Raw genomic sequence first — 25852 nt, forward strand, 5'->3', positions numbered from 1 at the left:
TTCATTTTGGATAGAGTAACGGAGGGTTATAACCCCTGTAAGATTTATTTATGACATCTGTATCCCATTGGGGAGATTTCTCTTCACTTCCTGTCTAATAGCCAAACAGGAAATCCATCCAAATTAAGGGAATTCCTTGGGGACCCTCCAGGTCACCAGAACTAGTGCACCCCCCCCCCACCCCCCATTGGAAGATTTCCCCTCTATTACTTTTCTAGGAACAGCTCAAAATCTGTGATTATCTCTCACTTTCACTTTCAATGATAATGAAATAAATCACAAATACTACCTGCGCTAAGGCTCAGTTTACAAGAAACAAGCAGCTGGCACAATTTTGCAGGCAACAATATAAACTCCTCAAGAAAAAGGGTATCGGCTCTTAAATTGTACACATCCATATTATATATTGTTTTAAAGAAGGGACTTTGTATGTCGGACTTTATTGGGACAAAAAAAAAGGGACTAACACAAAAATAAAATAAAATCGAAGTCTTTATTACAAATATTAAAATGGTCTATTAAAACCATGTGAAACCGCATCCTGTACAACCATTAGGCCATATATGTACAAAAGATATGTTAGCTTTGCTGAATTATCCAAGAGGTGGAACGTGTTTCGTATGAATGAGCTTCTTCAGGACCTTATGTGTCTTGGCAGCAAAGGAAATCGGCCTGACTAAAAAAAAAAAACATTCAATGTATGCCGAAACATGTCGATCTCTTGGATAATTCAGCAAAGCTAACATGTCTTTTGTACATATATGGCCTTATGGTTGTACAGGATTTGGTTTCACATGGTTTTAACCACTTTAAGATCGCCCACCGCACATATACTGCAGCAGGACGGCTCTATTGTGCAAAATGGCCTACCTGTACATCGTTTCATGCAATAGATACTAGAAAAGGGACCGCAGCTGAAGGTGTATAAGATAGAACTGGTTGGAATGTCTTTATGGATTGCTAGGCCCGGCCCGCCTCAGTGGGAAACTTGGAAAGAAAGAAAGAAATGGCTGCACATCCAGAACTTCAGATTGCCTTTTATTGTTCACAAGGATAACACCAAAGACACCAAACTGTGGTCACTTAGACGTGTTTCACATATACATCCTGTGCTTAATCAGTAATGATTAAGCACAAGATGTATGTGTGAAACGCGTCTACATGACCACGGTTTGGTATCTTTGGTGTTCTCCTTGTGAACAATAAAAGGCAATCTGAAGTTCTGGATGTGCAGCCATTTTTTTCTTTCTTTCCAATGCAATAGATACTGTTGGAGCGCACCGGGTCTGGCGGACTCGATGTCCGCCGGACACCCGCAATCGCTGCACAGAGAGGAAGATCCCAATTTTGTAAACAAGGAGGATCCCCGTTCTGACAGGTGACAACATGGAGATCTGCTGTTCCTAGTGATCAGGAACAGCGATCTTTGTGTTGTCCCATTGAGCCCATCCCTCACACAGTTAACCCCTTGATCGCCCCCTAGTGTTAGCCCCTTCCCTGCCATTGCCATTGTCATGTATTCATGGATCAGTGGATTTTTTTTTAGCACTGATCACTGTAATAATGTCACTGGTCCCCAAAAAGTATCACTTGGGGTCAGATTTGGTGTTCTTTTTTTTTTTTCAAAATTGTCAGTCTTTTTTTGTTTATAATGCAAAAAAAAAACGCAGAGGTGATCAAATACCACCAGAAGAAAGCTCTATTTGTGGGGGGGGGGGGGGGGGGGGGGGGGACGTCAACTTTGTTTGGGTGCAACGTCGCACAACCGCGCAAATGTCAGTTAAATCCACGCAGTGCCGTATCCCAAAAAATTGGCTGGTCATTAAGAGGGTAAATCCTTCCTCTTTTTTTTGTACCAATAAAGTCCGACATAGAAGGTTCCTTTTTTGGACGACAATATAAACACAATTAAATAGGAGAAAGTGCAGCGCTGATATAAAATTAGACAAAGCCTGATCAAAAGTGAACAGAAAAAAAACAATCAAAATGTTCAAAAAAGTCCATAAAGTCCTTGGATGAATTATAAAAGGTGCTCATAAAGAGAGATAGAGACGTCCACCATCAAACCACATGGACATCCTCTTACCAGTAAACTTTTACCTTCCGGTCAAAAAGCGCAGAAGTGGAACACCTCTCTATATTCCCCTTAGGTGAGCAAACACAATGAAAATTCCTATGCAGATGACCGTCATGACTCCCAATAGGTAATAATCAGAAAAGAAAGTGAAGATGTCTCACAGTGCAGTAACTTGTTTAAAATCAAAAATGTATTCTAGATAAATATATTGCACTCACATGTAAAACCATAAAGAATCGCATGGGGAAGTTTCCAACCAACAAAATGGCCACTGTGTCTGGTGCGCAATGAAAATCAGGAGATAGGATCTCCACCAGCCCCTCTAACTTCACATTCCTCACCAGTCAGCTGACCTCTAGTCTCTGCCCCCCCCCCCAGCCATGCTGTGAACTGACAATGGGCGGCTGCGAAGACACCGAGTGTGGTGGCCGCGGGCTCCAGGGACAGCCCTGCTGGACAGCCGCGAAAAGGCTGGGAGAGCAGCGCGGGCTCCAGGAACAGTTGGGATTCGGTGACCCCTGGCAAATCGGCATTCGACCCCCAGGTTGAGAACCACTGCTCTAATAGGGTGGTCACAGAGAGTGCGAACGGAGCCCATCCGGATGTGTTACAACAGCGAATGAATAAATAGACGTGGGTGTGAGACCTGTTTTCCGATTGACAGAAAGAGAAGACTCCCCGGTTGGCCACCGAGGAGGAAGGAGGAAACGGAAGTCGCCATGATGACCCGTGGATAGCCAGGGAACGGGAGGCCGCCGAGCAAGGGAAACCACCTGTGATGGGTAAGTTCTACTGACCGACCCCAAAGAATATTTCCACCGGCTGCCACTAGGTAAGAGGTTGTCCATGTGGTTTGATGGTAGAGGTCTGTATGCCACATCTCTCTATGAGCACCGTTTATAATTCATCCAAGGACTTTATGGACTTAGTTGAACCTTCTTGATTGTTTTTGCATCTTTTTTGTTTACTTTCTGTCAGATTTGTCTATTTTTATATCAGCGCTGCACTTTCTCCTATTTCAATGCTAACGGTAAAAAAAGGATAATTAGAGAGGGTGAATCTCCCTAATGGGGGCACAGACGGCAATTAAAACCCGACAGGGTTTCTATTCCCTCTCCACTCTATCCAAAACTAAAAAAAAAAAAAAAGGGTTTGCCTTTAGTTATACTTTAAACAGCACGTCAGTTTGTGGCTCTTAAAAATTTCTTGTATTGAAAATACATGTTGAATTTGCATTATGTTATTCATTTTATCTTTCATTTGGTCTTTTTTAAACAGTTATAATACAGGCAAGGTAATTCATCAAGGTCGAGTAAGAGGCACATATAGAAAATAAAATAAACATGAGTATCAATAAAGTACAGAACAAGAACATACAATCATTTAATGAATAAAAGAATACTATAATGTGCCATACAAAACACTATACAGTAGTATTTTGGATTGCGAGCATAATTCGTTCCAGAAGAATGCTTGTAATCCAAAGCACTCGTATATCAAAGTGAGTTTGCCCATAGAAATCAATGGAAACTCAGATAATTAGTTTGTGTCACTGCTAGTGTATGCAGTACCGCATGTGGCCAGAGGTGGGGGAGGGCGCCAGAAACGCTCGAAGACCACGTGTTTCCGCGCATCACCGGCACCCCCGCACCTCTGGCCACAGGCGCTACTGCACACCCAGAGGCTTGAATCCTGATCGTCTTGTGAGACATGGCTCGTAAATCGAGTCAGGATTTTAAAAAACTGCTCATATTGCGAAACGCTCGTAAACCACGTTACTCGCAATCCGAGGTTTTACTGTACTTCTCGAACAGCAACAAATGCAAACCTCTCATATACTAAATACAAACAACAGAAACAAGAAAGCATGACTAGGTTCACATTATGAATCGCACAGGAACCGCACCGCATGCCTGTACAATTTCCATGCGATTCAGTGCATTTGCAATGGGCTCAAATCATACCGCATCTGCACCAAAGTCGTGCATGGCGCTGTTTGGAAAACGCACTGCAACTGGACCATGTTGTCATTTAGTACCTTGTGATCCGGTGCAAACAAACACACTGCATTTGTGACCTGCCTATATGGGGTGTTCAGGTTGCACTGCAGATCGCAAGGGCAGGTGCGGGAAATGCTCACAGATCAAAGGTTTCCTGCACCGCATTCTAGTGTAAAATGAGGCTAGAATTATGGAGTAACAGCCGTCTGCTGGTATTAGGAGAAGAGAGAATATATTTGTTCATTTTAGAATCTGGGAATGATCTCATGTCTATGGGGTTTAGAAAGATACCTAACTACTGCAGGAGAAAAAGCTTATCACCCCTGATGTTAACCCCTTCCCAGCCAGTGTCATTATTACAGTGTCAGTGTACAGTATGTATTCTCACTGTATTAGATTTACTAGCGACATCCGTGTCAGTTAGTGACCTTCCCAGCCAGTGTCAGTTAGCACCAGATTGTCCACCACACTATCACATTCACACTATAAGTCGCTGATCACCACCATTACAAGTATAGCGTCTATAGCTATGTAAATTCCAGCATATATACCATCGTTAAAGAAGAGACAATATTATATAATATTACAATAGATATATATAATAGACAATATATTGTTGTAGACAATATAACTTAAAAAGAAAAAAAAAATAATATACACTTTTTGGGATTTTTTTCTTTTAATACCAAAGACATATAGCAGATTACTTTTTGGCTTTCGTTTATAAAGAAACTTGATTTTTTTTTTTTTTTTTTTTTTTTTTTTTTTTTGGATATGTTTTATAACAGAAATTAGAAAGTTTTGTTTTGTTTTTTTCACAATCAAGATTTTATTGAAAGATAACATAGTAAACATTCAACTATGTTACAGTATGAAAATGAACATATTATGGAAATGTCAGTTTGTTATAAGATATTCTGCATTTGAAAGTCTTTTTTCGTTTATAGAATAAAAAAACACAGTGGTGATCAAATACAACTAAAAGAAAGCTCTATTGGATGAAAAAAAAAAAAAGATGTAAATTTAATTTGGGTACAGCGTTGCATGACCATTCAATTACCAGTTAAAGTAGTGCGCAGTGCTGAATAGTGGAAATTGCCCTGGCCATGAAGGGAGTAAAACCCTCCGGAGGTCAAGTGGTTAAGTATATATGTCACTTTAAGCAGACAACCTTCGCACATAAAAAAAAATAATAATAATAATAATAAAATCTGTTAAACTTTAGCATACACAGCATCTCACAGAGTGCCGTGACCCCGGTGTACAGATAATTTGCTGCTTCTGAAGTCCCCGTCTATAATGTCACTTATAGCTGTTAGCGCCCGTTTGCAGACTTCCAGTACAGCCAGAAATGTATTTTATCTAGCGGTGGACCATTACCCACCAGCACTGGCGGGATTAAAAGCCCCATTATCAGCTATTAGTATCTCGGTGACATATATATTAAACACAGTAACTGTGTGAGAACAGGGCCCATAACGCTGATTATCTTCATTACATGAATTGTAGAGTCTCTTTGGGTGCAGCCAAGCAACAGCCTCGAATCGTACAGCAAATTCAGCATAAAAATAACATCATATGTCCAATTAAGTGTCAGTAACTGGCACAAAACAGAGCTCAAATCTGCTGACCCCGGTGGACAGAAAAAAAAAATGACGAGATGGCTATTTCTCTTTTTATTTTTTCAGCATATATTTCATTAAGGCCGTCTTAGAGCTCCCGCATGTTCCCGCTATTCGTCACGCCGATTGCTAATTGGCAGAGTTATGGATAATGAGGACATTTTTGCAAAGAGGCTTTGCTGTGTGCCTGCTTATATTTTCATCATGTGCTATATGGCAAGAGATAGAGCTGAAGAGTGGGGCCCCTTCCACACGGGCCGGATCGGAGCGGCCGGATGACAGGTCTGTGCCCGCTCTCCATAGGCAGAGCAGACATTGACACAGCCCGTTCTGACACAAGTCCATTTACATTTGGCACTCCGTAGAGGAGAATGGAGGGTCCAGTCAGGTTCGGCTGTCCGTTTTTCACTTGTTTGATAAGGGCCTAAAGAAAGGGAGACGTGAAGAATCACATCAAAATGATGTTACCCTTGTGATTCGCCAAAGCAATGCATTCGATGAGGGGTAATGAATTAAAATTCAAGGAGGTCCAGTTATTAAAATTTTCTTCCAGCCAAGGGCCGAATCTCAAGTTTATGTGAAGACTCAGAAAGATTGTAGTCATAGTATGTCTATCAAAAATATACCAGGTTCCCCATCAGAGTGCCCCCCGTACATCAGGTGTCCCAATCAGAGTCCCCCCTAACACCAGGTGTCCCAATCAGAGCCCCCCCGTACATCAGGTGTCCCAATCAAAGTCCCCCCCGTACATCAGGTGTCCCAATCAGAGCCCCCCCATACATCAGGTGTCCCAATCAGAGCCCGCCCGTACATCAGGTGTCCCAATCAGAGTCCCCACCGTACATCAGGTGTCCCAATCAGAGCCCCCCGTACATCAGGTGTCCCAATCAAAGTCCCCCCCGTACATCAGGTGTCCCAATCAAAGTCCCCCCCGTACATCAGGTGTCCCAATCAGAGCCCCCCCATACATCAGGTGTCCCAATCAGAGCCCCCCCATACATCAGGTGTCCCAATCAGAGCCCGCCCGTACATCAGGTGTCCCAATCAGAGTCCCCCCCGTACATCAGGTGTCCCAATCAGAGTCCCCCCCCGTACATCAGGTGTCCCAATCAGAGTCCCCCCCGTACATCAGGTGTCCCAATCAGAGTCCCCCCCGTACATCAGGTGTCCCAATCAGAGTCCCCCCCGTACATCAGGTGTCCCAATCAGAGTCCCCCCCGTACATCAGGTGTCCCAATCAGAGTCCCCCCCGTACATCAGGTGTCCCAATCAGAGTCCCCCCGTACATCAGGTGTCCCAATCAGAGTCCCCCCGTACATCAGGTGTCCCAGAGTCCCCCCGTACATCAGGTGTCCCAGAGTCCCCCCGTACATCAGGTGTCCCAATCGGAGTCCCCCCCTTACATCAGGCGTCCCCATCGGAGTCCCCCCCTTACATCAGGCGTCCCCATCGGAGTCCCCCCCATACATCAGGTGTCCCAATCAGAGGCCCCCTGTACATCAGGTGTCCCAATCAGAGTCCCCCCCGTACATCAGGTGTCCCCATCATAGTCCCACTTTACATCAGGTGTCCCAATCAGAGTCCCCCCGTACATCAGGTGTCCCCATCAGAGTCCCCCCGTACATCAGGTGTCCCCATCAGAGTCCCCCCTTACATCAGGCGTCCCCATCAGAGTCCCACCTTTACATCAGGCGTCCCCATCAGATTCCCCCCCTTACATCAGGCGTCCCCTTACATCAGGCGTCCCCATCAGAGCCCCCCCTTACATCAGGCGTCCCCATCAGAGTCCCCCCCTTACATCAGGCGTCCCCATCAGAGTCCCCCCCTTACATCAGGCGTCCCCATCAGAGTCCCCCCCTTACATCAGGCGTCCCAATCAGAGGCCCCCCGTACATCAGGTGTCCCCATCAGAGTCCCCCACTTTACATCAGGTGTGCCATTCAGAGTGCCTCCATACATCAGGTTCCCCCATGAGAGTATCCTTATAGGTCGGTTGTGATCCATTATGGTGCACCTATAGACTGGTAGAGCCCATCTAAGTGAACAGTGCACCTGTACCTTGATGGATATGTCCCTGTAGTCAGGCGGGCAGGGGGCCAGAGCTGGAGAAGAAGTGAGATGGAGGGGCAGGAGCTGGGCTGAGAATTTTGCTGCAGTGGGCGGGGCACACACAACATCATTGGTTGTCAAAACGCCAGCGGTCCTAGCAGCCAAAGACTGCTGAGCAATGGGGATCTGGAGCTGCAGACTGGCAGGTTGACAGTCTGGAGTGCGGGCCGCCATTTCGTTACCACTGCATTCGATTCTTTTGGTTCTGGAGCCTATTTAAGCCAACTTGACCAAAATATATCTGGAAGTATGTTTACTGTAAGAAGAATAGTGACTGTAGCTTTTTAAAAAAAATTGCCAAGCTTTGGCTGGCTTTTAGCAATCTCTCGTCAACTGCTGGGCTGAGCTCTAAAGATGTCCTCTACTGATTTTGCCAAGAAAACCAACAAAATGGGATACATTTCAGAGTAGACTTTACAAGGCAAGATGAAGATCTGTCATTGTTGATAGGCAGAATACCTAAATTTAGGCAGATGCTACAATCCCCTGCCACTTGAACCTCGTACTGTCAGGTATCAGCAGCAGGAGTGGCCAGATCTGCGTGGCTACACTCAGGAAACCGAGACAAACTATATATGCTTTAAGCAAGTTTGTTAGCGAAACAATACACATCACAACACCAGCAACCAAAACTAACAAAAACTAGGTCCTGACATGTACTAGTTCTAGCAAAGTGCCAGAGCGCCTTCTCAGCAAATACTATAATACAGTATATACAATAAATATAAATGAGGAACACAGACCACAGGGTAAAACTGGAGTTGCAAGGAATGTGGGGATCAGGAATAAGGGAAGCAGGTACAAGGCAATAAGTCCCAGGGTAAAGGCACAAGGCAGGATCAGAAGTAAGACTCGGGAAATTCAGCAAGCAAGTCTCTGGCTAGCAGGCAAAACACTGAAGCAAAAGGCTCTAATAGGGGAGGACTTAAATGCCCTCCCAGCAGCCAGCATCAGGTTGATTACTGGTATCTGCTGGGTGTAGGAGTAGGAGGAATTAATAACCCCTGTTGATTGTTTTTTTGTCTTTTTCCCCATTGGGAAGATTCACCCTCTTTTTGGTCTTATGACCATTGTCACAAAGACAGGAAGTGATGGGAAATCCAAAATTTTACAGCTGTCACCAGAACAAGAGGTGGGGGTAAATCTTCCTATAGAGACACCTTTTCCAGTAACTATGGGCGAGGAAATGCCTTCCCTTTTTGTAGAGATTTCTTCTCACTTCCTGTTGCATCTTTAGGACAGGAAGTAAAGGGAAAAAGGACACAAACACCAAAGAATAAACTGTCAAGGTAAACCCTTCCCTACTTGATTTAAAAAAAAGAAAAAAAATGGGATATACATACACTTTTAATTCCTGAAAGAAATAGAAATGTGTTCATGACCTGCTGTACTCTGTAGTTCCTCAGCAGAAGCCGAGAACAGCCGGTGTCCTCCATGCGGCCCCAGTGGAGAACTCCACTGTGCCGTGTTCAAATCGGTGGCTGTACATTCACCTCCATCTTCCCTCATTTACAGTGTCCACAAATCTGTGTTAATTGCCTTCTGTACTGTGTTGCTATGACTGATCATTTTAATATTGCAGTCTTCATAGCAAGATAATTGTTGCCAGACGGCAGAAGGTCTGTAGGAGACTGGAATGGATTCTCCATTTCATTTCATTGATGGTAAATGTTTTCACACAATATGGACTAGCTGAGAGACGATTAGGCTGTAAAGTGGAATCCCACCATGCAAAGGTCACATGGCCGCCAGCTTGTATTTTGGTCTTTTTTTTTTTTTTTAATCTTAATTGCTTTAAATCCATTTTTTTTAATGACTTAAATGACATCGACATGGCTGCCACAAAACTGGCTTTGGTGGCTAAAGCAACTGTGGTCCTTTCAGGGCATGTTTACAAACCTAAAGGAGAAGTACAGCCAAAGCTTGTTTGGCTGCACTTCTCCTGTGAATCACAGGAGTGCAGTTGGTTTAGTTCGTGAAAGTCACCAGCTCTCTGCTCACGGAGCTGTGTAGATCCGAGCGATCGGCGGTGTTTGATCGCTCGGTTCTCAGTGTTAGAGCTAGCGGGGGGACAGATGCTGCATTTACCTAGGTAAGTATGATTTTTAAGAAATCTAATAAAATAACATTCCCATACTTCTCTTTTAAAGCAGCGTAAAACCCAGAACCAAAAATGTAAAATATTGCAGCTTACCAATCAATAGATGTGGTGGCTGCATTCGGTTTCTTTTTTCTAGGCTTTTTCCCCTCCTGTTTTTCACCTGGTGATCTGGCCAATAACACACCTCCTGTATTTGTCACATCATTTTTTGTTATGCCGCTGGCTCCACTTTAAATATTAGTTGCTTTCACCCATGCAGAAGAGGTGGTGGGTAAGTACAGTAAGTACAGAGTTGCTTGTGGTAAGTACAGCAGCTGATCGGAGAGACACTTTGTTAAATGTGGACACATTGCACCCGGAGTGGCACTGCTTTTGTTTTCTGTTTCCAGGTCTGTTGTGCGTCTCGCTGCCAGTCTGTTAGGTAAAATAGTGGACAGCCTTGCCCCATCTATAACTAACGCTTTAGTTCAGGGTAAGCAGGTAAGTGGACAGCTCACCTTTTTTTATTTTATATATCTGTTTTCATCTCCTCCGGGGTGGTGCCCTATGGAGGCGTGGCCTGTAGCGGCCAGTCATATCTCATTACTGTAGTGCGGAGGCTGAATTAAAATCGGATACCTATTTGGTTGCTTCAGGCAACAACTGCCTTTTTGTCCTTTAGCAGATTTGTAGACATAATAGTTTTCCTAAACAATTTTCATAATAATTGGGAACTAAAGAAGGTGAACCTTTCAGATTTTGGCAAAGTCTGGCCATGCGCTTCCTTTAGATTTATCAGTAGCTTTTTTTTTTTTTTTTTTAATGGTGGTCCACCTGATTGGATGTAAATGGAATAAAGCCCCATTCACGCGGGGGCGGGCCCTGTTTAATATCCGCATGGGACCTGTCCTCTGATCCCCCGCTGATTGGAGCAGAGCGGGTGGATGACACATCCATGTCTGTTCAGTTTCTATAGAACGGACACGGACAGATCCCGCTCTGCTCTGTGGGCAGCCAGAAATAAACAAACTCTGCTGTTTGTTTACACCCGACTTCCCTCCGATCAGCCTAGAAGGAAGGGGGATGGATCCCCTTCCGTTTTATTTTATCAGATCAGATTGGAGGTAGGCGGGTGTAAATGGACTTGTGTCCTCTGTCCATAGGGTTGAATGGAGGGGTGGGAAAGGGACACATTGGACCCTTCGTGTGAAAGTTATAGAAGTAAGCCTAAGGCCCCTTTCACATGAAGGGTCCAATTGGATCCGCCTCTAAGTTTTTCAACCCTTCTTTCCACCCCTATGGACTAGCGGGCAAAAACGAACTTGTGTCCATTTATACCTGCCTACCTCCAATCCAATCTGGTTCGTTAATATGAGATGGAAAGGGGATCCGTCCCCTACTGTCTAGGCCAGGGATATGCAATTAGCGGACCTCCAGCTGTTGCAAAACTACAAGTGCCATCATGCCTCTGGCTCTGGGTTTCATGCTTGTGGCTATCAGAGTCTTGCTATGCCTCATGGGACTTGAAGTTCTGCAACAGCTGAAGGTCCTCTAATTGCATATCCCTGGTCTAGGCTGATTGGAGGACAGTCGGGTGTAAACAAAGGAGCCTGTTTTACTCCTGGCCTCCCACAGAACAGAGCGTCCGTCTAAGGGGATCGGATCGGTGAGCAGTCTGCTGTAAACAGACAGTGGAGTTCGTTTACACCTGTCAGCCCATAGAGCAGCAGCTGCATAAACTGCACCTGTACACGGACTTGTCAACTGCCCGCTCTGTTCTGTGGCTGGCCGGGAGGAAACAAACTCTGCTGTCAATTTACACCCAACTGTCCTCCGATCAGCATAGAAAGGAGGCCCATTGAGGAGGAACAGTTGTCTTTTCAACAGGAGCTTCCACCTCTCCATTCGAGAGTGATCTGATATCAACCGGAATGCTGTTTATCTAATGTCTGTGGGTTTCTAAAAGCACAATAACCAGTTAGATTGCCACTCTTCCAGTGCAGATTAGAAGTTAAATGGAAAGACTGGTTACCAGGGACAACACACGGTTCGTTTTTTAGAAGCTGACTGCAGAATTATTTGCCTCCAGATTTTAGTCTTTGTCTGACGGTGTTTACAAAGCTAAGCAATTTCCGAGATGGCGATTTCTGTACAGTTCTAATTTGGGCTGCACAATAGCGGTCTCCACACACAGTAGTTGTTAGGGGACTCTCAGGTAGAACTGTATTGACATTAGGACTTCTCAGACAAGTAATTGGCTCTATCTTTTCGTAGTTCAGCTAACAAACTAATCCATTATTTTGCCTTTGCTGGAAATGCGCTGTGTGAAGCACTTGGTCTCTAACAAGGGTATTCATGTGACTATATGATTACCTGCAGCTGTTATGCAAAGAAGAAATATTTCAGACTCAGACTGAAATATTCCTGAATAAAAGTGGTAGATTGTTTTGCTTGCCTGTAGTGAATAGTGTTTTTCATGTGCCCCTTGCCTAGAGTCAGATGTGCTTGATGCTGTAGGATTTGTAGGCTCAGGACTCATTACCAGAGCCCTTGATGGATGTGTTGTTTTCCCAGGTAACTCTAGGGGTCTTCGGTCACGAGGAAGCTGTCATCTCCAACCCGCTGTCCCCCGGGGTGATAAAGGACATTATTTACAGCAAGTGTAACCCCTACGATGAGCGGGAGGCCGTCCTGCAGCAAGAACTGGTCATCCATATTGGCTGGATTATCTCCAACACTCCAGAGCTGTTCAGCGGCATGTTGAAGATCCGTGTCGGGTCAGTCATTTTTACCCTGTTAATGAGCTCAATATTTGTCTTTTGTATTACGCGTTTCGTCATTTACGTTTATTTATTGTACATCATGTTTGGGTGGGAGACCACGCTGGACTGGTGCCACTGGCAGATTACTGTGTGAAGAGTATAAAGGGAAATGTTTCCAATGGGTTATATCCCAATTGTAGGTGATAGACTCCGTTGGAGTCTAAGGCTGCTACCTTTCCGATAACGTCAAAGGGGGCGTTACTGCAGGAAACACTTGGGTTACATAGTTGGTAAGGTTGAATAAAGACAACAGTCCATTCAGTTCAACCTGTGTTGGTATGTATGCGTGTATAAAATCATTTCCCATATCCCCCATACATTGTTTTCACTAAGATGCACATCCAAGAGTCTTTTTAAACTATCCATACTTCCTGCTGACACCACCGATTGTGGAAGAGAGTTCCACATCCTTACTGCCCGGGTGATTGGAGAGGAGCGATTTATGTCCAAAAAAAGTCTCCTTTTTTTTTTTTTTTTTTTAATTGAAGATAAAACTATACAAGTAGAGAACACGTTTTGGGGAATTGCATCCCCATTCTTCAGGGCTGTATTTCTTGGAGAATGGTTAGGCTCTGAGAGGGTTAAATATATTCGATTAGCTGCTCTGCAGTATGCCGGTGTTGTGAAGCAGAAACAGCCCATCGTACATCATGGGACACAGAGCAGGCTGTAATCATGACCATCAGGGTTATGCTCCATCTTTAGGTGAATGGACACTGGCAGACCAATTGGGTAGGAAGTCCTCTGCATAACCCCTCCCACACAGGAAGCACCTTGGTTTTTTCACCAGTGTCTTGAAGATGATTGGCACTGAAGTTCAGCTCTCTCCTCGTGGGTTTCTGGTGGTCTCTAAATGATTCCAGAAGGGATTGGTTGACCGGATCCATTCTTATAGCCAGGACGCTGAAATGGATGGTACACGGGCCCTGTAAAGACGTGATGAAAATTTGTTGGGAATTGTCTGTAATGCAACTTTTCGGCGCTGGACCCTGCGTTATGGAACCCTGCAAACTTCAAGAATAGACCAAGGTGTTTTTTCTTCAGGGTACGTTACAGGTCCAGGGCAATGGACCCCATAGCAAGGGGGGCCTGAGTCCCTGAGGGCCCTTAGTGTCAGAGCCCACCATGATGGATGAAGATTGATAAGTGATTTTTATTTTTTTCTTCTGTGTTTCTCTCCTCTCAATGGCATTGCTTTGGGACATCCCAGATGGTCATGATTTTAGCCTGCTTTGTGTCCTGTGATGTAGGAAAAAGAAAATTGGATTGTTGTACTTACCTGTAAAATCCGTTTCTTGAAGTACTTCTCAGGACACAGGTCCCTCCCCACTTTCTGGTAGTTCATTGCTAGCTACAGAACTGAGGCACTTCCTGTGTGGGAGGGGTTATGTCTGATTGGTCATGTCTGATTGGTCTGCCAGTGTCCATTTGCGCATATCCCAGGTGGTCATGATTATAGCCTGCTCTGTGTCCCGTGATGTACCTAAAGAAATGGATTGTACAAGTAAGTACAAAAAAAAAAAAAACTTATCTTCTTTAATTTATTTACCATACTTATAGGCATGCATACAGTTGGGTCCATATATATTTAGACACCGGCACAATTGTCATACTTTTGGCTCTGTATTCCACCAGAATAAAATTAAAATGAAACAATCCATATGAATTTGAAGTGCAGACTTTCATTCAAGGGGTTGAACATAAATATCAAGTACAAATTTTAGGAACTGCAACAACCATTTTTATACACAGTCCCCCCATTTCCAGGGGCTCAAATGTAATTGGACAAATGAAGATAATCATAAATAAAATGTTCATTTTTAATATTTTGTTGAGAATCCTTTACTGGCAATGACTGCCTGAAGTCTGGAACCCATGGACATTACCAAAGACTGGGTTTCCACCTTTCTGATGCTTTGCCAAGGCTCCAACTGCAGCTGTCTTCAGTTGTTCTTTGTTTGTGGGTCTTTCTGTTTTTAGTTTTTGCCTTCAACAAGTGAAATGCTCAATTGGGTTGGGATCAGGTGATTGACTCGGCCATTGCAGAATATTCCACTTCTTTTCCTTCAAAAACTCCTGGGTTGCTTTTGTAGTGTTTTGGATCATTATCCATCTGTACTGTGAAGTGCCGTCCAATCAACTTTGCTGCATGCATTTGGCTGAATATGGGCTGACAGTATATTTCTAAACACTGCAGAATTCATCCGGGTGTTTCTGTCTTCTGTCACATCATCAATAAACCATGACCCAGTGCCACTGGAAGCCAAGCATGCCCATGCCATCACGCTGCCTCCAGCATGTTTTACAGATGACGTTGTGTGCTTTGGGTCATGAGCTGATCCAAGCCTTCTCCACACTTTTTTTTTCCAGTCATTCTGGTATAGATTAATGTTCATTTTGTCCGTCCAAAGAATGCTTTTCAAGAATTGGTCTGGTTTTTTTTTAGATTTTTTTTGGCAAAGTCTAATCTGGCTTTTCTATTCTTCAGGCTTATGAATGGTTTGCACCTTGTGGTGAACCCTCTGTATTTGCTCTCGTGAAGTCTTCTCTTGATTGTAGACCTTGACAAGGATACGCCCACCTCCTGGAGAGTATCCTTCACTTGTTTGGATGTTGTGAATGGGGTTTTCTTTACCCTTGAGAGCATCCTGCGATCATCCACCACTATTGTCATCCATGGACGTCCAGGCCTTTTTATGTTGCTGAGCTCACCAGTGCGTTCTTCTTTCATCAGAATGTACCAAACTGTTGCTTTTGGCCATTCCTAATGTTGCTGCTATCACTATGATGGATTTGTTTAGTTTTTGAAGCCTTCCAATGGCCTGTTTCCCTTGAATGGACAGCTCCTTTGAACGCATGATGTAGGTTCACAGCAATAGATTTAGAATGCAAATACCACACTTAGAATCAACTCCATACCTTTTACCTCCTTAATTGATGAAGAAAAAAATGAAGGAGTAGCTCACACTTGGCCATGAAACCGCTTTTGAGTTAATTGTCCAGTTACTTTTGGTCTCTTGAAAAAGGGAGGTGTGGCTATTCTTAAGAGCTCTAATTCTTAAACCCTTCCTCCGATTTGTATGTACATACCCTCAAATTAAACCTGAGAGTGTGCACTTTCAGCCCATATCCATTATATAATTATAGCTTGAATGCCTTTTGGTAAAAACCTTAACAAAATAAAATTATGCCTGTGTCCAAATATATATGGACCTAATTGTATTTAGCCCTTCTCCCAGAGTTCAGCTTTAAATTGAGTAGCATTGTGGTAAAATTAAGCTTATCTCATCATTAGAGATGTAAATTCCTTTCTTGATACTACTCTGCAGTGCATTATGGGAAGCCTACAAGCAGCAGCCATTTTCTGTGGCCACTGGTGTGTTGCTGACATGCAAAAAGTAGGATTCCGGTGGGTTCCCGTGTGCTTTGTGTTTGTCACCCTGTTTTATAATGTTAATGATACTCGGAGAACTCAAATGAACATTCTGTGTATAGACACGGATTTGATTTACCATTTCATTATTGATTTTAGCTCTGCCAGTCTAGCTGACATAGATCAAATGCTTGACAGAACCATTACTGAGCAAACTTCTGTTCCCGGGCTGTGTCACTCACAGGATGGAAAGGAAAGATGGAGAGATTCCCCTGCCTCCGGGTCTCATCACTCATAACTATTTCAAAGCTACATTTCCTATTGGGTGGTTAGTATATGTTGTGAAATTCATCTCCCTGGGCCTGTGTGTTGTCGGCAGCAAATAATTACATTCTAGTTCTGATCTCCTAGTGCGGGTTAGAAAGCAATTCCTAAATCAGTTTTGTTGATTGCCAGAGACATCAAAGCACCTTCCTTTTCCTTTACTTGTAAAAATATATGCTCATTTCCTTTCCTTTTTTTTATGAGAAGATGAGGGAAAGAGGGCAGTAAGTGTAAGAGCTTACATAAATGATTTACATATCAGGGCGCCGGATGGCCCAATGGGGGGGGGGGGGGGGGAGTGTTTTTTTGAATCACCTGATTAGAGCCTGAGGCTCTAATAGGCTTCAAAAAAAGGGTGTGCTCAGGGAGCAGAGCACTGCTCCCCGATCCCACCCAGTTGTGTGATGATAGCAAATAAATTTTCACACTAAAGTTCCTCCCCGCGAATCAGGAGGCAGAGAGGAGACACACGGCGGAGGAAGCCACAGGAGGAGCGGACACCGGAGCCGCTGCCCGCACCCCAGGAGAGGCGGGGAGGACACCACAGACTGCCAGCCCTAGATCGGGTAGGTGCCTGACTGCCGACCTCCTGGAGGAGGGGGTTGTCAGTACCGTGCCCCCGGCCTCCCAGAGGGGTGGGGTTTGGTGTCAGTGCCGCGCCACCAGCCTCCCGGAGGGGGGGTGGTGTCAGTGCCACGCCACGGGCTGCCCAGGAGGGTGCTGTCAGTGCCGCGCCACCAGCCGCCCGGAGGGGGGATGCTTGTTTATCCGCCCCCCCAAAAGAAAAACCCACCAGCTGCTACTGGTTGATGCGCAGATCCTAAGGAACAGAGGCATCCCTGAGTCTGTGATTCCTACTAGGCTCAAGGCGTTACATAGTGTGTATGAACCTTTTAGTTTTGCTGAGCTGAGCTTATAGTTCCATAAGTATATAATCAACAATCCTATTTGGAGAGTGGCAGGCTTGAGAAAGAAGCCTGGAAGGCTTTGAAACGCGTAGCATTGCCCATTTTACACTGTGAGACATCATCTTCCACATTCTCCAGCACTCCGCAAAGTTCCTACCAATCCTGTTGGCTTTTACAAACTTGGGCAGGAGTGGTGCAGGCTTCCTGTGCGTTGCCATTTGCCTACATTTTCTACTACACTTAGATGTGCCCTCTGGTGTTCCTTTTTATATTATAGAGATTTCTCTAGTCTCTTGAAGAGCTGCCATAGGTGTAGGAGATGGAACAGAGTTAACCCCCAATGCACATTATGGCCGTTAGTGGACTTTTGTTTACATCAATGAGGTTTTTCGGTTTTTGTTTAAGCACATAAAATATTTCTTGTACCATTTCAATACCTTTTCTTATCATTAGATGTGGAAGGCTTACTTCACTTGGTGTGAGTCTATGGGCTTTTACACTATGAGATTTTCCACGAGAAGAATCCTCTCCTTTCTACCGTTGGTTCTGGACCAGCGTTGTGCTCCCTGGCACTATCAAAGCTCAGAGACTGTTGGCCTCTCACTCTTTCATTAGGACCTTTGTGCCGGGGATTTGCCATGTGGTTCCCCCTGCTGATCCCCTGTGACAGTGGTATCTGAATCTGGTTCTCTCTGCACTTTAGAAGCTGCCACTTGAAACCATTAGAGATTATTTTGTCTCTACTCTCATCTCACCCACAAAGTTGCTTTCCTTGTAGCTAGTGTCTGAATTGGTGGCCTTATCTTGCAAAGAACCCTTTTTTGGTCTTGCATAATGCCAAGGTGGTGTTGAGGCCCAGAGCATTGTTCTCCTGTCCATTTGTCCAGCTGCCTCTTCCAGAAAGACTGATTGTCTTTTTGTCGTTTCACATCGGCCCAGAAGGGTTCCCGGGCTTCTCATTCCACCATATTTAGGTGGCACAGACAGACCCATACTTTACATTTATGGCCTCAAGGGTCAAAATTTCCCCTTTCTTTTTACTGCTCATTCCACCAGGTCTGTGGGAGCCTCTTGGGCTTTACAGCATCAGGCAACTGTTTCCCAGATTTATAAGACTTCCCCCTGGTTGTCCGTTCATATGTTCTCTAGATTCTACCAGGTAGAAGTTTCTGCCTCATCTGATGCTAGCTTATGGTGTAATGTCCTCCAGTTGTTTCTTTAGACTGCAGGCATTTCCAAAAGTTTAAGACTTTCCTCTGTGTGTCTTAATGGATAAGAAAAAAAGAAAACTTTTTTTTGTACCATAAAATCCTTTCCTTTTAATCTATTGAGGGACACAGGTTCCACCCGTCTGTGTTTATGATCATGCTCACAAAACTGAGGCATGTTGGTAGTAGAAGGGTTTATGCCAGTGGAGGCTGGTGTTTTTTTTTTTTTTTTTTTTTTTTTTTTTGGTGGGGCACGAACAAACACCCCCCCCCACCCCACCCCCGGGCAGACGGCAGCACAATCCTCCGCCCCCCACCTCCCCCGATCGCTGTCTGCAGGTCGGTCGGGCACTTACCCCATCTGGGTGGCGGGCAGCAGATCCCCTGTCCTATCTATCTATCTATCTATCTATCTATCTATCTATCTATCTATCTATCTATCTATCTATCTATCAATCATGGCAGCTTCCGCCGTGCGTCTCCTCCTAGGCGTCCAATAGGTTCACCTGTCCTTTCAGCCAATTGGGTGATTGGTCTCAAGACCAATCACCCGATTCCTGATTGGCCGGGAGGAGGATCAGTGTTACAATAGCGAATATTCATTTGCTATTGTAACAGACCTGGGTGGGCTCAGTTCACAGTCCTTGCGCCCCAAGCCCACCCTATTTTGAAGCCTATTAGAGCCTCTATCTCTAATCAGGTGATTCACAACCATGCATCCTGCATGTGGGCCAGACGCATGAATGGGGAGGGGGGGGGGGCGCCCGTGCACCCTTAATGGACAGGCCGCCCCTGGTTTATGCCCTGGGTTGGTTTGCCATTGTCCAGTCTTCCTCTAGGTGGCAGTATAACCTGAAGGTGGAAGACTTCCTGTGTCCCTTAATGGAAACCAAAGTACAAAAAATCCTATTTATTTGTTATTAATGTGATAACACAGAAGGCTCGTCATTATTGATGTTGGTGGTTCATCTCACCTATTTCTCTTCTGTATAAACAAACACCGTGGCTTACTGAAAAATCAATTTTCCGCTTGAAAATGCAGCTTTAAATACTTTACTCATTATTCACAGCAAATTAATTAGAATCACTGAACTCTCTTAACACAACATATATATCAATAACAAGACATATGTGGAATTAATCTGTGTAGAATTCACCTGGAGATGTAAGGTACCCAGACTGACTTGTGTCTGCCATTTAAACTTCTGAATGTTTTTGTACTGTTAATATCAGGATGTATACACATGATCTGTTTATTTTCCAACTGTAAGTTGCAGCAATGCCTGCACTGAATATTAAAAATCCTTTACAGCAGCAGAGAGAATTAGGAAGTGAATGGAGGGAAGGAGTCGGCATTGGATACAGTTTGCATCTTTAATTGCAAATGTGCATCCAATGGCAAAAAGCAGATACAATGAAAATATATTTTTATTTTATTACCCTTTTTATAGAAGTTGAAGGTTCCTCCTGTAAGTGAAAGTTACAAGTAGCCATTGATTTTTAAAGGGACGGTCTGCCCAACATTTCGCTGGTCAGAGAGAGTGCGGGTAATTAAATACTCTCTTTTCACTTTACACAGGGAGTCCATGTAGGATAGTTCATGTGCAGCACAAAAGTATAATGGTGGTCTCAGGTGTGCTGACTGAGGACAGGTGCCGGCTCGTAAAAAGCTGCAAGGGGCTCTGCATGCGTGCTCCTTCATCAGGCTCTTCGGAGCCTGATGAAGGAGCACGCATACTCCAAATGCGCGGTCCTCCCCACTCCTCCTCCAACCGGAAGTGACGTGCATTGCCATTCTGAGTGCCTGGAAGCGCTGGGAGCCACCAGCGTTAGCCTCTTCACCTGCGAGCCGACCGCCTTCCCCTATGAGTGGATGAACCTCTGTAATCATTCCAATGCGCTGACACATCTATGATCTTGTGAGTTTCCCAATTGTCTACCTTGGAATAAAATGTTTTATTATTGCTGCACTTAGATTGGCGCTGCTCTTCTTTGTGTCCAACATTTAGTTGAAGCCACCCAACTTTTTTCATAATATCCTGGGTATGCTAATAAAATAATGAGAAGAAAAGGGCAGGATTATTTTGGGGTGGTGTCATGTACCTAGTTGAGGCTGAATGAAAGAGAGGATGATGACAGGGTATAACAGGGCACAGAGTGGCATGAGGGCCCGCGGGAAATCCAGGTCAGGAGATCTGGTGGAAGATGTGAAGCTGCAGCAAGCAAGCTAGCAGATGCAGGATCTCGGATGTGTGGTCAGATAGACGGGAGTCTGCAACAATCGAGCAGCAGAAGTGCAGAATCAGGAACCAGGAGGAGAGTCAAAGCCAGGGAATAGTCAGTATCAACCAGGCAGAGGAGATACCAGAACAGCAGGAAGAAGGCAAGGTTGGGGGGGGTCACAAGCCGGAGTCAGCAACAGGGGTTCAGGAACGAGCATAGTCAACAAGCCGGGTCTGGCTACGGAAGTACACAGGATCAGGTCACAGGCAGAAAGAGCCGACGACCACCAAGCAATGATTCAGAGTTCTGTATGGCTTTAAATAGGCCACTGGGTGCCAAAGTCGAGCAAACTTGCACGCTGGCGCTCATCAGCACGCTAATGCTCACGTTCTTGTGCTCGTGTAGATACACACAGGGTCCTAATTCTGTGCACAGTTCTATGATCTGTTCTGTATATATGCGCATTCAAAAAACAAAAATAGCTGCGCTGGTACTAATAGATACTAATTAAGACAATATTTAAAAATGATTGATGAATAATGAAACCTAAGACTCTAGTTACATAGTGAATGTGAAAAATAGAGGATAAAAGTGAAAAAGTCCAAAACTTAGAATAACTCAAATAAATTTGAAAACAGTCCGTGATTCTTGAAATAGTGCTAAAATAGGTGAATAAATAAGACTTGATCTTCCACCACCAAAAAGCGGCAAACACCAAATGCACGCTTACCAAAAGGCAAGCTAATTGAGCTTGTGGCTATATACCCAGCCAGGGCCTTTATCCAGGGGATCAGGACAACAACTCCAATTACATCAGCACAGTAGAGGAGAGATGGGCAGCCGGTGGACGGGTAGCTCGATCGAGCAAAATACATGGATGGATACCAAATGTCACCCAAAAAAATGAGAAAAGGAAGCTCTGCTTAGTGTAAATCTGATAATATTTAATGAAATAAGGAAAAACATACTTACAAGAAGCACCGTTAAAATCAGCAAGGATAGGCTTGCGAACGCCCGTTCGCTCAGAAGCACCAAACGCAATGGCGTCAGCACGTCTCGTCCGCCCGACACGCGTTTCGTCATATAACAATGACGAAACACGCCAACGAGGAGAGAGGGGGCTGGGCTGAGCTGCGGCTCTGTGTCTGAATAGACACACAGAGCCTCAGCTCGGGTGCCCCCCATAGCAAGCTGCTTGCTGTGGGGCCACTCAGGAAGGAGGGAGGGGCTAGGAGCGCTGAGAAGAGTAGGATTGGGGCTGCTCTGTGCAAAACCAGGTAAGTATGACATGTTTATTATTTTTTAACAGTAAAAGCAAGACTTTAATATCACTTTAAAGTCGGGGTCCTTCTAGACGTAGGGTTCTCCAAACTATGACCCTCCAGCTGTTGCAGAACTACACATCCCATGAGGCATTGTAAAACTCTGACATTCACAGACATGACTAGGCATGATGGGAATTGTAGTTTCTGAACAACTGGAGGGCCATAGTTTGGAGACCCCTGCTCTAGAGTCTGGACAGGCTGAGTGGCGTCAGCCAATAGCGGACTTTAGCCCGATATCGGCTGAACCTGAGTTTGGCCCTACTTCTCCTTTAAATCTCGATACAAATATCTGTTTTCGACACGATTTGCTTTTTCTAAAAACTCTAATCTGTTATGATGTATTTACAACAGCAAGAATCACCCCAGGAAGCCATTGAGTCACCCCTGGGCTGTACATAGCAGCGGCTAAGAACCCGTACCGTATGCAGTTTCTGCTGTTGCATCACATTTTCCGGCTCAGCCCCAGGAGGTTTGAAGCTACAGATCTGCAGTAACTACTAGTGAGTTTTGTTCATTAGCAGAAGCCATACAGAGTCCAGCTGCCCCGGGCTGAGCGGAAACCTTGAATCATTTCAATAAACGAATATATTCTGCGTTCACGTCTTCTGCTCTAATTGACTGGAGTTTTCCCAGAACTGTCCCAGATGTCTCCTTTGCTAACTATGTGTACATGACTACAGCGAGGTGATTAGTGAAATTCCAATTGATTATTGAGCTCATTAGCTCGGTTAGCGTTCAGTATTATGTGAAATCCATCTGCAGCCTGATTGCATGACATAGTGTTATCATTTTGAGAGAAGTTTTTTTTTTTTTCTGAATCTGAAGCCAGGAACAAAGCTGCCATTACACCTGCAGATCTGGCATCTAAAGATTTTTCTAAGATCCTGGTCTGTGTTAGATGAAGCAATTCACTACGATGCAAACTTAACAGATATGATCTTTTTATGTAGTCGCATGCTGCCAGTATCGTGCCAGGGGCAATAACAGCAGTCCCATGAGTTCCGAGTAGTCATGCCAAAGCAGCAAATGAGCAATGTCACCTTTTTATCTCAATACATGAGACATAATTAACCATCTGTTGGTCATGTGTGTGTCTGACATGCGTCCCTATCTTCCTTCTAGCTGGATCGTTCACGCCATGAGATACGAGCTCCAGATTCGCAACCAGATGCGCGGTGGGGAACAGTCGGAGACCGATATCTATCAGCTGTCTCCAGGTGAAATCAAGCAGCTTCTCCTTTGTATTCTAAAGCCACAGCAGTCTGGAAGGTGAGAACAGAACACAGTCAGTCATCTTACGTGTGTACATCAGTGTTCTAAGATCAGTTTCCTACTAAGGCTGGCCATACATTATACCAGTGGTCTCCAAACTGCGGCCCGCGCGCCAGATTGTGGCCCTTTGCTTGCCTTCATCTGGCCAGTGGGGCACTATTCCTAACACTGACACCAACAATAGGCCACAACTCCTTCCACTAACACCAACAATGAGGCACTACTCCTTCCGCTGACGCAGACGATGGGGCACTACTGCTGACGCAGACGACGGGGCACAACTCCTTCCGCTGACGCAGACGACGGGGCACAACTCCTTCCGCTGACGCAGACGACGGGGCACAACTCCTTCCGCTGACGCAGACGACGGGGCACAACTCCTTCCGCTGACGCAGACGACGGGGCACAACTCCTTCCGCTGACGCAGACGACGGGGCACAACTCCTTCCGCTGACGCAGACGACGGGGCACAACTCCTTCCGCTGACGCAGACGACGGGGCACAACTCCTTCCGCTGACGCAGACGACGGGGCACAACTCCTTCCGCTGACGCAGACGACGGGGCACAACTCCTTCCGCTGACGCAGACGACGGGGCACAACTCCTTCCGCTGACGCAGACGACGGGGCACAACTCCTTCCGCTGACGCAGACGACGGGGCACAACTCCTTCCGCTGACGCAGACGACGGGGCACAACTCCTTCCGCTGACGCAGACGACGGGGCACAACTCCTTCCGCTGACGCAGACGACGGGGCACAACTCCTTCCGCTGACGCAGACGACGGGGCACAACTCCTTCCGCTGACGCAGACGACGGGGCACAACTCCTTCCGCTGACGCAGACGACGGGGCACAACTCCTTCCGCTGACGCAGACGACGGGGCACAACTCCTTCCGCTGACGCAGACGACGGGGCACAACTCCTTCCGCTGACGCAGACGACGGGGCACAACTCCTTCCGCTGACGCAGACGACGGGGCACAACTCCTTCCGCTGACGCAGACGACGGGGCACAACTCCTTCCGCTGACGCAGACGACGGGGCACAACTCCTTCCGCTGACGCAGACGACGGGGCACAACTCCTTCCGCTGACGCAGACGACGGGGCACAACTCCTTCCGCTGACGCAGACGACGGGGCACAACTCCTTCCGCTGACGCAGACGACGGGGCACAACTCCTTCCGCTGACGCAGACGACGGGGCACAACTCCTTCCGCTGACGCAGACGACGGGGCACAACTCCTTCCGCTGACGCAGACGACGGGGCACAACTCCTTCCGCTGACGCAGACGACGGGGCACAACTCCTTCCGCTGACGCAGACGACGGGGCACAACTCCTTCCGCTGACGCAGACGGCGGGGCACAACTCCTTCCGCTGACGCAGACGGCGGGGCACAACTCCTTCCGCTGACGCAGACGGCGGGGCACAACTCCTTCCGCTGACGCAGACGGCGGGGCACAACTCCTTCCGCTGACGCAGACGGCGGGGCACAACTCCTTCCGCTGACGCAGACGGCGGGGCACAACTCCTTCCGCTGACGCAGACGGCGGGGCACAACTCCTTCCGCTGACGCAGACGGCGGGGCACAACTCCTTCCGCTGACGCAGACGGCGGGGCACAACTCCTTCCGCTGACGCAGACGGCGGGGCACAACTCCTTCCGCTGACGCAGACGGCGGGGCACTACTTCTTCCGCTGACGCAGACGGCGGGGCACTACTCCTTCCGCTGACGCAGACGGCGGGGCACTACTAGTTAACCTTACAGATTTTTCTGTAATGTGAACTTACACAGGCCCCCCCAGTCCCACTGATCTGGATCGCGGCGATCTCCCATTATGAGCCCCGATATAACCATGTCAGGGGCTTAGAAATCCCCGCAACTGAATCTCCAAAATGTACCCAGTCAGGTGGGTCGTTTCGGAACATGCTAAACGGTCGGCGCTGTCACATGGGTGGCGCCGACCAATCAGAACCTGCGTAGCCCATCCTGTCAGGGTAGAAGAAGGCGCATGAATGCCAAGGGGATTTCTAAGCCCCGGACCCCTGAAGCGGCTATACCGGGGCCCAGAACAGGTGATCACCGTGAAACAGGTCAGCGGGACCGGGGGGGGGGGAATGAGGAGGGCGCCCTGTGTAAGTTTACCTTACAGATTTTTCTGTAGAAGTGAACTCTACCCTTTAATGTTTCTGGAGTGATCAAACTAATTGACTTGCCTAGAAAGAGAGGAGTCGTAAATCACAATGAATCATAAAGCATCCTGAGTAGGAAGCAGAACCTGCATATGTGATGGACACATTTGGCTGCTTCCATGAAAGATAATTACAAACTTCACCCAGAAAGAAAGTTTTATAGCATATTGATAACAGATACAGTGCACACGTCTCACGTGAAAACATTAGTAAGCCTCTTAAATTCTCTTCTAAACAAACCATTATGAAGCACATAAATTAAAGCACGCCATCCCCTTTTATTTTCTTATTCATAATTTAGCAGTGCTGTTAGAT

At 46.0% G+C, this 25852-nt stretch overlaps 1 protein-coding gene across 2 annotated transcripts in view; it reads left to right on the plus strand.

Moving 5' to 3' along the window:
- PHKB (phosphorylase kinase regulatory subunit beta) overlaps positions 1-25852 on the plus strand; it is a 313679-nt gene that overhangs the window by 279976 nt on the left and 7851 nt on the right. Inside the window, exons 25-27 of one of the 2 annotated variants that reach the window (XM_073605831.1) lie at positions 10299-10389; positions 12463-12665; positions 23194-23340. In XM_073605831.1, the coding sequence (XP_073461932.1) occupies positions 10299-10389; positions 12463-12665; positions 23194-23340 (441 nt within the window). The remainder of the gene's footprint in view (positions 1-10298; positions 10390-12462; positions 12666-23193; positions 23341-25852) is intronic. The other variant, XM_073605832.1, reaches the window with a different exon arrangement.

This window comes from Aquarana catesbeiana, linkage group LG11, assembly GCF_042186555.1.
Source record: "Aquarana catesbeiana isolate 2022-GZ linkage group LG11, ASM4218655v1, whole genome shotgun sequence".
Lineage (NCBI taxonomy): Eukaryota > Metazoa > Chordata > Amphibia > Anura > Ranidae > Aquarana > Aquarana catesbeiana.